At 35.7% G+C, this 12,626-nt stretch overlaps 1 protein-coding gene across 1 annotated transcript in view; it reads right to left on the bottom strand.

Moving 5' to 3' along the window:
• Window positions 1-3,131: 3,131 nt before the first annotated feature.
• MIB1 (mindbomb E3 ubiquitin protein ligase 1) overlaps window positions 3,132-12,626 on the bottom strand; it is a 95,458-nt gene continuing 85,963 nt past the window's right edge. The window contains exons 19-21 of the mRNA XM_010828915.1: window positions 12,375-12,488; window positions 10,891-10,991; window positions 3,132-8,527 (exon numbers count right to left, since the gene is read on the bottom strand). Of these exons, the coding sequence (XP_010827217.1) occupies window positions 8,387-8,527; window positions 10,891-10,991; window positions 12,375-12,488 (356 nt within the window). The 3' untranslated portion in view covers window positions 3,132-8,386. The remainder of the gene's footprint in view (window positions 8,528-10,890; window positions 10,992-12,374; window positions 12,489-12,626) is intronic.

Raw genomic sequence — 12,626 nt, 5'->3', positions numbered from 1 at the left:
GATCTGTTGACTATATTTGTGTGGGTCTATTGGTAGGCTCTCTGTTTAATCAATCCACTTGCCCAATCTTTTGCCAGGATCACAGTCTTGATGGGTTTTTAAAAAATTGAGATAGTTGATCTACAATATCTTATTTTAGCTTTATAGTAAGTCTTTAGGCAGATATTGTTTGTCCTATGACTTTGTTCATTTTTAATATTTTTCTAGCTATTCCAAGTCTTTTGCCTTCCCATATAAACTGTAGTACTGGTTTGGTGATGTCTATAAAATAACTCTCTGAGATTCTGTTTGGGACAGCACTGAATCTATAGATGAGGTTGGGAAGAACTGATATCTTAACAATACTGATTCTTTCTATCTATAGTCATGGAATCTCTCTCCATTTACTTAGATTTTTTAAAATTTCTTTTATCAGAGTTTTATAGTTTTCCTCATATAGATCTTTCACATGTTTTGTTATATTTATACAGAAGTATTTTTTTGGTGCTAATGTAAGTGGTGGGCTTCCCTGATAGCTCAGTGGTAAAGAATCCGCCTGCCAGTGCAGGAGACAGGGGTTCAATCCCTGAGTTGGGAAGATCCCCTGGAGAAGGAAATGGCAACCCACTCCAGTATTCTCACCTGGGAAATCCCATGGAGAGAGGAGCCTGATGGGCTAGTCTATGGGGTCAAAAGAGTTACACAGGACTTAGTGACTAAACAACAAATATAGATGATATTATTTTAAATTTCGAATCTCAACTTTTCACTGTTGGTATATAGAAAAGCAGTTAACTTTCGTACATTAACGTTTTATCTTGCAACCTTGCTATAATTGCTTATTAATTCCAAGAGTTTTCCTGTCAATTCTTTAGAAACTTGCAAATAGACAATCAGGTCATCTACAGACACAGTTTTCTTTCTTTCCAATCTGTATAGTTTTTACTTCCTTTTCTTGTCTTACTGCATTAGCTAGGACCTTAGAAGGGGACCTCTTTGCCTCCTTCTCAACCTTATGGGGAAAGAGCACCTAGTTCCTAAGTCTCAAAGTAATGTCAGCTGTAGGTTTTTTGTAGATGTTCTTTATCAAGTTGAGGATGTTCTTTATCAAGTTGAGGATGTTCTTTTCTGTTCCTAGTTTGCTGAAAGTTCTCACCAATTCATTTGCCCATTCATTCTTTTGCCATGGGCAAAAAAAAAGGATTCTTTCTTTTTTTTGACCATGCGACATGGCTTGTAGGATCTTAACCACTGGACCACCAGGGAAGTCCCAAGGATCCTTAAAAGTGGAAAACTTCAGGAGGCAGAAGAGGCATTGCTTGTCAGACTCACATGCAATGTGAGACTCAGCTGGCCACTGATGGCTTTGAAGACAAACAAGGGCCAAGGAAAGTGGGCTGCCTCCAGAAACTAGAAAGAGCAAGGACATGGAACTTCCCTAAGAGCAACCAGAAAGCCCCGACAATAGGTTGATTTGAGCCCAGGGAAACTCAAGTCAGACTTCTGACCTTCCAGACTCCTACTGTGTTAAGCCAAAACATTCATGGTAATTTGCTGCAGAGCAATAAGAAACGAACACAACACTCTTGCACCATTACATTCATACTAAAGGCATGTAATCTTTGTGAACTTCAGTCTTTCTTCAGTGTGGTTTGGCCATGGTCAGCAGCCAAAGATACTCTGATTCAATTGTCTATTTTTGTATTAAATCAGGGTTAACTTCACCTATAAAGGCTTTTCCCAAACTGTACATCAATATTTCACTCAAGATATTACCTGTTCTATGGAACGAAAAGTAAGGTCAACAGTCTTAAACGAATGAGAAATAATATTTATACTGATTGAAAATCTGCCTTTCAGAGAGTTGCCATATCTAAGAGTGAGAACTAACATGAACGAGCATTTGAAGCCTGAGTACATGGTATCTGATTCTAAAATCAATGCAAAGGCAGCACTGCCCAGTGGCTGCAGGGACACAGCATCAACTCCGGGACTGACAGTCACTGTTCCAGGTCTTGTCTTATCTTTTCATATAAATGTTTATCATCTTTTTATCCTTAAGATAAAAATAAATCTCTCAACTAGTTTTGTTATAAGGAGAAAAAAACTATTAGCCAGATGATCATTCTTTAGCAATTAATTTATGGGAGAATCATTTTTGGTGTTCTACTTTAATCCACACACTCGTTCTATCTTTTGAACTCCTATCACTGCCCTGCAATGTATCATTTAAAAGTTTTCATTATTAGTCAGTCTGGGAAATGCTACACTGTATGACTAACAATTTTAACTTCTCTGAAGAATGAATATCTATCAATGATAAAAAGTAGAAATCAGATTTTCTAAAATGGGTTTATTTTAAAAACCTATACAGAGTTTCAATTTAATAAAAAATATTGCCAGGAAATGACTAATTATACAGCAATAGAAATAAACCCCCAAATACAGTTAATTAGAGGTTATAAAAAAAATTAATTCACAATTTTAAAGGTGGAATACATATGCTTTTTTTTTTTTCAAATAAACAATTTTAAAAGGTTTTTGTTTTAGATGGTTTTCCTCTTAAACATCTGAGTTATATACATACTTAATTTTTGAATTAGACAACCTCCCAGTAACTTCACAAATAAGTACTTCTATTAACTTGAAAAATAAAATAACCCACAAACCCTTCTATTACTGATTTAGTCACAAAATGCTAACAAAGTCAAGTAAATCGTTGTTTTAAAATGTTTACCTCTTGAAAATGAAATCTACATTGGAGTTGTGAAGTATAATAAACTTTTTATAGAAGAAGTTGAGTCTTTCATGACTAGTAGATTTATTTTCTATCAAGTTTATCCTTTAGACTACTTTTACAGTATCTCTTAATCCTGAGAATGTGAGGTGTTAAAATAGGAAAACCTTTGGCCCCATTGATAGAGAGGTACCTTAAATGTAAACAATTGCAATGACAGCCTTCTAGACATGAGCACCCATGTCTTGTATAGAGTTGGAGATATAGTTCCTTGTTTCTCAAAGACATGATCATTTCCTTCCCAATAAAAATATTTGATGTATTGAGATTTGTTTTCAAATGCCATAAAGAATCAAAATTCATGTATACATCTAAGGAGAATAGTTTTAAAAGATCAGCGAAAAGCATTACATAATGATATTACATCATACACTTTATTAATGGTAAATGTTTGCATTTATTTTTAAAAGCTTAGCTCTTGCTAAGCACTTTTTAAGAGAAAGCTAATAAATGAGAATCATTTGCCATACAAAAACTATATTCACAAACAAGACTTTAATCAAATGAAAGCTAAAAAACACTGGAAAAAATATAAAGCAAATCACTGCTATGAGTCAATTAAACTGCCTTCTATCACTAAATATAATGTATCTAGAATGACACAAGTTCACTGAACAGAAAATTCTGTGGATTCAGTCTAAGTAAGACCAGCGTTAAAGAGTGTCATGCAATTCATGATTTTCTTAAAAAGAAGTTTTTTTAACCGAATCATTTAAACAAAAGGTCTTCTTTTCATTTGAGGGGAAGACAATCTGTTTTCCAAACAGATTCTCCTTTTTTGCTAAAATAGCAAAAGGTATGAATTCTAGCTCCTCTTCCCAGGTGCTACTGATACAGGACTTGGCATAATGACTTAACATAGAAGTACTTTCCTGGTAACAGTGTCATGGCCATAAATAATCCATTAAAAAAGATGATCAAGTGCAAATCTAAGAAAACTTCCTTTAAAGAATTACCCAAACCCAGCACACAAGCAGTATCGCTATTACATGGGCTAAGAAATACAACTTATCAATGTGTGTATGATGACAAATGCATACCAAAGACCACCTTCTATAAAGTTTTAGTAGTGCTGCCAAGTTAATAATTCTTTCAAGGCACTGAAGAATTATGTAGATGGATTTTCCCAAAATATAACTAACAATTGCTTAAACTGTTAAAAAGCCCTGAGTCAGAACTTTCAATAACTTCCTGAAATTATTGATTTCAGACAAAATGGCACATTTGTTTATTCTATAGAAAATTACAAGACCATTTTGCTTTTTGGAGGGAAGAAGTCATGTTTATGAAACAAAACTAAATAGACTGCACAAGAAAAAAAAATATTCACCAATATTATCTCTTAACCATTTCATTATTAATTGTAACTTGCAGTTACGGATTTAGGCACCAAATTGATGTGGCAAGTCATCTTTGCTTCCTCAACAAAATAAAAATCTCCATTTTTAACCTCAGGTTTCCATCTCCTCCTTAGTCACAAATATGAATAAACACTGGAAAACACTCCGGCAGAAAAGGAGGCAGAACGTACCCATGCAGCAGCTTACACTTTAACTCACCAGTTCTACTATCTACTTCATATCTTTATGCTCTAGTTTCACCCACTACCAGCCACTTACCAGCAAACTGAAGCTCAACCTAAAATGTCCCCCTCGCTGTAGCAAAGCAATGTATACATGAGACAGCATTAAATAGCTTTTCCTCAATGTTAGTGTTTTAAAGAAGTACAACTGTAATTAATACTGTTATAGTTTTACATCTATGTAAAGGTTCCAAGGCTATACATGATTCATCAAGTAATATCAGTAAGTATTCCTATTATAATACTCAAGCAAATAAAATTAAGATGCCTTTTTGAGAGGAAAAAAACATCTTGAAAACAGTTAAAAGTAGACTTAAATAAAACTGACATTTTCAACAACAAGGCACATAAAATTTGTGAAGTTCTAATACCTTGTCAATTAGTATAAATTCAAAGCTAACCTAATTACAATGTTTAAAAAGTGTGCTTCTCCCCTCTGACTCAAAATGAAATAAATCCTTCTAATTAACAGATATTTAAAACCTACTCAATTACGACTGATGATGACTGGGAGGGAGAAGAGAAATTCTGTCTTCCCCAAACTTGATTATTCACCATCACTGTAGGTCTTGCAAATATAAACTCTTAAGATATTCAGGTGTTTCTCCATTTATATTTAATCAAAATGCTACTCCACTGGAGGAGGGAGAAGAGGACTGCTGCTTGGGGGGTACAGTTTCAATTTGCAAAATGAGAAAGGTGAATATACTTCTACAGTTACTGCTTTGGTAAAATCTACATGATCTCCATTTTTCTCTAAACTCAAAAACTGACTTTTCTTTTTCTACTTGCTGCAATCCCTATCATCCCCTCTATCCAATTCCATCACCAATTCTCCAAGTTCATAAGTTTAAATAATTCTTAGTCCAAAAGGGTCCAAAATTCACAATAAACAAAAAACAGCATTGGGCAACACATTACACTACAATACAAGACCAGCTATTTCTGCCACGTAAAAATGACCTAGCAAGCTTTGAAATTTGAATTGGACACATCTTAAGCAGCATGCATTGCAATTTGCTAAATGCTCTTACAGGCTAAAGCCATCAAAGACATAAATTTAAGAAAGTTATCTTCAACATTATCAATTAATTTTGTGCCTCAGTAGCTAGATAGTCAATCTGCAATGTTTAAATTTACAATCAAGCATAATTTGGCCAGCTAAACTAAAACACTTATGTAATATAATATTCCAATACTAATACAAAATGACCTTCTCTTGAAAAACTTCCTTGCTCCCAACAAAATGAAATATGTTTATAGTTTAAACAGCAATGTTAAATTATGGGAAGAAAAACTATTAGAATAGCACCATCTGGTTAAGTTGTGTGTATATTTTGGGTCACAAAGCTGACAATATTAGAATAAAAGAAAAAATATGGTAGAGGTGAGAGGGTACAGAGAGGGAACCCTAATGACAGCTCTTCCAAAACATTAGGAAGAAATGCTATCAGTATCTTTAGATCCCTTCTTTTTGAAAAGAATACTTCAAATACGCAATGGCTGCATGATAAATTCTGTATGTGCTTAGAAGATGACAATTTTTCCACCGTGTATATCTTGCTCCTGAAGCCCAATAAATACGTTTTTGAGTGAATGCATGACAGTTTTGGTGGTGGTGTTTTTTTTTTTTTTCCTAACGATTCTAGGAAAAGCAAAAGCTCCTTCGAGGCACAAGATAAAAAGATGATCATGACAAGGACACGTCCTAACTGGGAGTACTGCTGAGACGTATGATAAGAGGTAGCCATTTCATAGAATTAGAGGAAAGTCACTTAAAAAATGATGCTCTTAAACTTATTCTCTCTCACAAACCAAAAATAAATTTAAAATTTTTTTCAGGTGCTTAAAAACACGAATGAAAAAACATTTGCTTTTCACTAGACAAATTTCAAAGTGGTACAAATGGAGAAAATCCACAAGTGTACACCACTACAGTTACAGTGACTTTGTGACTTTTATAATAGTTTACAGGGTATTATATTTTTAATATGGAGGAAATAAGCTAGTCTGGAAGATGAAACTGCCTTTTAGGGATGTAAGCTTAAGCACTGTAGCTCAGAAGACCTATAACAATAAGTGAAGTAAAGCTCCGGACTATACAATTCTCTGGTTGGTCACGCTAAGCACGAGTCAGCCAGTGCTCCCTCCTTAGTCGGCCTTGTGGAAAAGAAATGGGCAGCACACGGAGGAAAACCCTGACTGACACTGTTTACAGATCTGAAAGAAAATAGTCTTGTCTCTCTATGTGAACATCACTGGACAGATGTTCTTTTTATAACTTCAAAATATGGCTTCAACAACAGCCTCAGTAGCCTGTTATTAGGTAACTGAGTAGAGTCAATATAAATTTTCAAATTTAAAATTTATAAAAATTTGTACTGTTCTAAATGGTAAGTCACTCCACTAAACACAGATATGGAATTACCGAGACTAGAAAGGCAGCAAAGTGCACCATTGCTCTCACCAGGGCTTGCAGAGGCAGCAGGCATTAATGAGCCAGAAACATGGTATTATGAGGGCTAGAGACCTTGTACTTTCAAATTTAATTGTTGCAGCAGGAGAAATGAAATAAGAACCAGAGTCAAAGGGGAAAAAACCCACAAAAAAGATACTTATCCTTAGGAGTCAACTTATACACATATAGTAGATACTACTGTAAACAGGTGATATTTGTATAATCTAGCAGCAATGAACCCCAAAACACTTATGTGTATATTCATTCCAGATGTTGAAAGAGAAAAAAATAATTAGATGCTCCAGAGTAAAACAAAACAAAAACACAGATAATCAGACATATTTCTGTAAATGTCCTAGTCATTCTTTCTAAATTCAGTGTCTATCATCAGTTATTTACAAGGTCTTGGATATTGCTGACAGGTTAAATAATATCCCCATTGTTAGGTATGATGAGAGACTGTTTTATTTATAGTCAGTTCTACTATCTAAAAGATGATGGAAGCGAGGCCTCTGAGGAAGACAGAAACAGTGACGGTGGCAGAACTGACGCAGAGGAGAAAGGCCATCGCCTCACTGAGGACGGCGCTTTTCCCTTCCCGGGTTCCTGCTACTCAGCACTTTGGGAAAGGTAAACTGAACCCCGGGGCCCAAACAGGGCAACACCATTTCACTGGTCAGATCAAGCCTGAGTAAGTGACCACAGGGGAAACTGAGGCCCGTTTTTCACCGTCAGTTTTTCACAAGCTGGCTGAACAGTGTACAAATTAATGTAACAAGGGCAATTATAACAGTTTTTCTTTTTATCCAATAAAAGCACTTTTATTGGATGCCCCCACCCGCCCTGCCTTCAGTTCCCCACTGTGACTGCTTAGTTTTCCTTTTCATGTCTCAGTCATTTTGAAACAAGTGAAACAATTTTCCTTTGAATCCAGAAAATAAGTTAAATGCAAAGTCACTATTCTCTCATTTTGTATCTTCATTTACTCTGAGAATTTAGAGACAATCATTTGGATAATTTTAAGTAACCTTATAAGGAGAATCCTCGCTTCAGTATTCTTTTAATCATGCAGAACTTGTACTATAATTTTATCATTTAATATATGAAACACAATAGTTTGACTTGCACCTTTCATATGATGCATGACCTTTCTGGGTACCTGTGTCAACTCACTGTAAAAATCATGATAAACTGAAAGACAGCTGACCATAAGGAAGTATATCTTTTGAAGTCTAATGTTTATAAACTGTGAGAGAAAATGCAATGAAAACAAAAAATAACAGGAGATGCTTAAAGGACTTTCTCCCTTAGATGCAGAAGGCAAATTATATATGAATTACATGGATTTGATGTTTCAATTGAAAGGAAAACAAAAAATACACAGCTTCAAACACTGTTTTGTAGAGTTTCTTGTTGTAGTTGTTCTGGTACGTTTAGAGTCTAATTACACTCTAGCAAAGAAACTATGAAATTAAAAAGTAATTCATTAGAACCTCCAACTAGCTTGAAAAGCTCACTAAGATCTCATGGCCAAAATATTTTAGCTAACAGAACACAGGGGGTTTCTTAGTTAATACAAAAGAATCCTCCGTTCGATAGCTTTTCGACAGATGGGACATTCACTCATCCGGTCTCCGCAGAGCTGGCATGTCCCATGGCCACAAAGGAAGATCATGTTCTTCAGACGATCCAAACACACAGGGCACATTGTCTGTAATATGAGATAATAAACAAAGTAATAAATGCTGAGCTATTTTCTAGTTTGAAAGTATAATCTGACAACTCTGCAATGTCATTAATTTTTTTGTTGTTGTAGTCAAATAATCTTTGGCTGCTGGACACTTTTAAATTTTTGAATCTTTAAGGTATCATCCTTATAAAAACAGAAATACTGGCTGTACTGTCAGGTCAGTATAAAATGGTACAATATAAAATAAATAGTACATAAAATTAAAAATGCAAATGCCAAAATCTAATACGAAAAGGATGAAAATAGCCCCTTTAGTCTGACTCAGATTGTTCAACTCTAGGTACCACGTTGTTCTTGTATGAAAATTACACAGTGTATTGCAGGAAGCAGTGGGGGATATTGCTAAGAACATACACACACGCCAAGCACGATGCTAGATGTGATCCAGGCCCAAAGCTTGTATCACTCTCACTTCAAAAGAGGAAACTGAGGCTTAGTGATGCTAAAGACGAGCCAGAATGTGAGCTCGGGTGCATGTGGCCCCAGAGCTCCTGCTTTTAGATGTGAAGCTGCACTGCACTGCCTTCAGTATAGACCCTCTGGTTAAAAACAATTAACCTTAGCTATTGCTAAATGTAACTTCATCAACTTAGAAGAATTCAGGAGTATATTTCTATGAAATTTTCTAGAAAAAAAATCACAGACTCACAAAGTACATTGTATGTTTATAAAAACATTATATATCTTAATACTTCATTCTGAATTATACCTTTCCCAAATAACACAGAAATGAAATAATTAAATAAAAATGTCCAGATTAATAAATCAGGCCTAAAGCCTATAGGAAAATGTATTACCAACTCTGACAATATCAGAAATCATCGTGAAGAAAACCAATAGAAAAAAAGAACTACAGTCTCACTTGCTGGCTCCATTCTTCCAAGGTAAACTTTCACATTTATCTTCGAAGTTTTGAGAAGAAAAGGGATAGAAAAATCAGTTTTTATTTTAAAAAGCCAAAGCAGCTTTTTAAAACTAAAATAGTTTCTTTTTCATTAAACTTCCCAGAGGTTTATGTAGTTAATTAATAACTCTTATTTCCAAAAGTAAACACATCTGTGCAGTCCAGGGTAAGTTACTTTGGATTAATATAGCCTTAATGGCATATAAAATAAATCTTTGTTTTTTAAAGAGACATTGGGGTAAGAGAGAGATTGGAGGTTTAAAATTTAAAGAGACTTATTCAGATGCTTTCTCTTGGTAACCTTGAAGGGGTAAGAAACCTCAACATGCCACAGAAAATGAGCTTTAGCTACTTAAATACTTTAGTGATGAAATATGGACATAAAGATTATCTAAGAAAGAAAAAACTTCAGACAGAAAAGACAAGAGTGGAACTCTGCACAACTGCACGGCAGCACTGATGTGACTGCCAACCAAAGAATACCCTTCCTGCTCAACCCTCTGAATTAAATCAGATTTAATTGCTGGGTCAAACGGTAAGATAAGAGGGAAAAAAAGACTTTTTTTTTTAAACCAGAACCTGTAAGTTTTAGGTAACATCTTCATTTTAATGTTGCTTTTGTTAAATATTAAGCAGATATGAAAGAGTACTTCTGTTGGTGTATATAATATATAAAGAAACAAATAACCACCACCGAGCTTAGGCATGAATATGCCCTCCCCAACCCTCACTGATAATGACGTTTCTGAATTTAACATTTATCTTTCCCTTGCTTTTCTTATGGAGGGTGTGTGTGTGTATCTTTTTCTCTTTTTCACTGAAGTATCACATCTATAGAGAAATGTGGACAGGTCATAATGTACAGTTTAATAAAAGCTCACAAACTGATCAAATGTAAGTAAATAACTTAGGTCATGAAACGGAACCATCACTACTCATCAAACTGCCCCCATGTCCCAGCCAAAACCAACCACCATCCTTCGATTTTAAACACTATCTGTGTGATTATTTTTTCCAAGTTTTCATCCCCAAACAAAATCTCATTTAGTTTTATGAGATGATGACAAACTTTCCCAAAGTGTTTTTACTAATTAATATTCCCATCAGCACTGTGTGAGTTGCGGCTGCTATGTACTTTGCCTGAACACTCGATACTGACAGTTTCTAACATCCCCCCCTCAATCTGACAGGCAGGAAACGTGTGACGGAGCATATTCTCATGTTGGGTGTGGTGCATCTCCTAGTTTGTCAAGCACCTGAAGAAATCTTCTAATCAGATCTTGCTGACTGCAAATATGCAAATACCACAAGTGACACACTAATATGACCACGCTTGCTATGGACAATGCTAGTACTTTTTTAGAACAGGATGCACTGGCGCTCTTGGGAGTCGCTCTTCACTGTGGAGAAGCGCCGTTACCTGTTCTTTGATGTCCTGTAGCTGCTGCTGCAGCTTTTGCACGTCCGCATTGACGTTGGTATTATCCTTGTCCTTCTGCAGCACCGGAATATTCCCACTGGCTAAAATAAAGAATCCCACACACAAAGAATCAGTGTTATGACTGTTGTGAAGCAAAAATGATTTTTTAATTTCAAAATTATTACTTTTATTTATTAAAAACATGATACTATTATTTGAATACTCTTAAAAAACTTTTTTCCCACGTGGACAACGGATACAGCAGTGACATTCATGTTAAACTTCTTCATTTATAATCTTCAAAAAGAAATAGGTTTACACATTAATTTCTAGTTATGTTTAACTCAGGCGGACAATAATCCACGCTACAAAGAGACTTCTGGGTTTTCCAAGGCTCTCCTGTTGCTGCTGATCCGAGATGAGGAACTTTGTGAAAGAAAGGTAGGTCCATGATACCTACTCAATGGAGGGAAATTTTTTACCTCACTTTTCCTATTCTCTAGATACTTGGACTTTTACTCTGGTTAATCTGTCCCCAGGATTTTTACCCTGCTCTACTGGGGATAAAAACAAAGTGGCTACACTAACGTTATTCCTCATCCCACACAGAACAAAGAAATCAAAGAGACCATCCAGTGTAATCTCGTGCAGAGATGAAAACTATGTTTATACCGCTATGCTACAGGTGACCCTTGAACAACACAAGGGTTAATCAACAAATAACTTACAGCAGGCCTCCAAATCCACAGTTTCTTCACATTACTGGACTCGACCAACCACACACGAACCATGTAGTCCCGTAGTATCTACTACTAAAAAATATCCAAGTTTTGGGAGTTCCCCGGTGGCCTGGTGGTTAGGATTCCAGGCTTTCACTGCTGTGGCCTGGATTCAATCCCTGGTTGGGGAACTGAGATTCCACAAGCCATGTGGTGTGGCCAAAAAAAAAGATTCACATTTAAGTGGACCCTGGCAGTGCAAATCTATGATGTTCAAGGGTCAACTGTACAGAAGGTTGAAGGTAAATAACTTACTTTTCATCTTTCCACTATTCACTGGGTTACACTTCCATTTATCTATAGTTACTCTGTCACAAATAATGACTATTTCATAAAATAATTAAACACACTAGGTAAACCTATTACATAAAGGAATAAGGTTAATACATGTGTAAACTGAAAAAATAATTTTTAATATGATATCCTCCTGCCCTGAGACACAATAAATTTCATCTTAAAAATAGTTAAAGTATCTTTAAGAACACAACAATACTTTGTTATAAAACACACATGGATACTTCCTTAAAAAGACTAATGCTTAAAGCTCCAAAATATTACAAGTTAGAAAAATACAATTTCCGGTTTCCTAAGTGCACCTGTTCCTTGTAGATTCGAGTCACACACCTTGTGTTACAAGCAAACAGTACAGCGCGCTAGGAGAAGGTGTGTCTGTGAAAGTCCCAGCAAAGTAAGAAACCCACTCACAGATATCGTCCGTGGTGTCCTCTGCACTTTTCCCTCCACAGCACATGATGAAGGGCACTCTTCGCTCAACTACTGCCCGACATTGCACACACTTCTTCATCAGGCTGGCACAGTCTGCAAATGGCAACACAACGCATCTCACAGAAGAAAACGTCAACAGGGGTGCCTCCCTCCACTCATTTAACAGTGAGATAAACACTAAGTTACAGCAATACACAGTTCTACCTTCTCAAGATGTTACCCACCGAAGAA

The sequence above is a fragment of the Bison bison genome, unplaced genomic scaffold (genome assembly GCF_000754665.1).
Source record: "Bison bison bison isolate TAMUID 2011002044 unplaced genomic scaffold, Bison_UMD1.0 scf7180017864498, whole genome shotgun sequence".
Classification (NCBI taxonomy): Eukaryota; Metazoa; Chordata; class Mammalia; order Artiodactyla; family Bovidae; genus Bison; species Bison bison.
The sequence above is the reverse complement of the archived record's forward strand: the minus strand, read 5'-3'. Positions and strand labels throughout refer to the sequence as shown.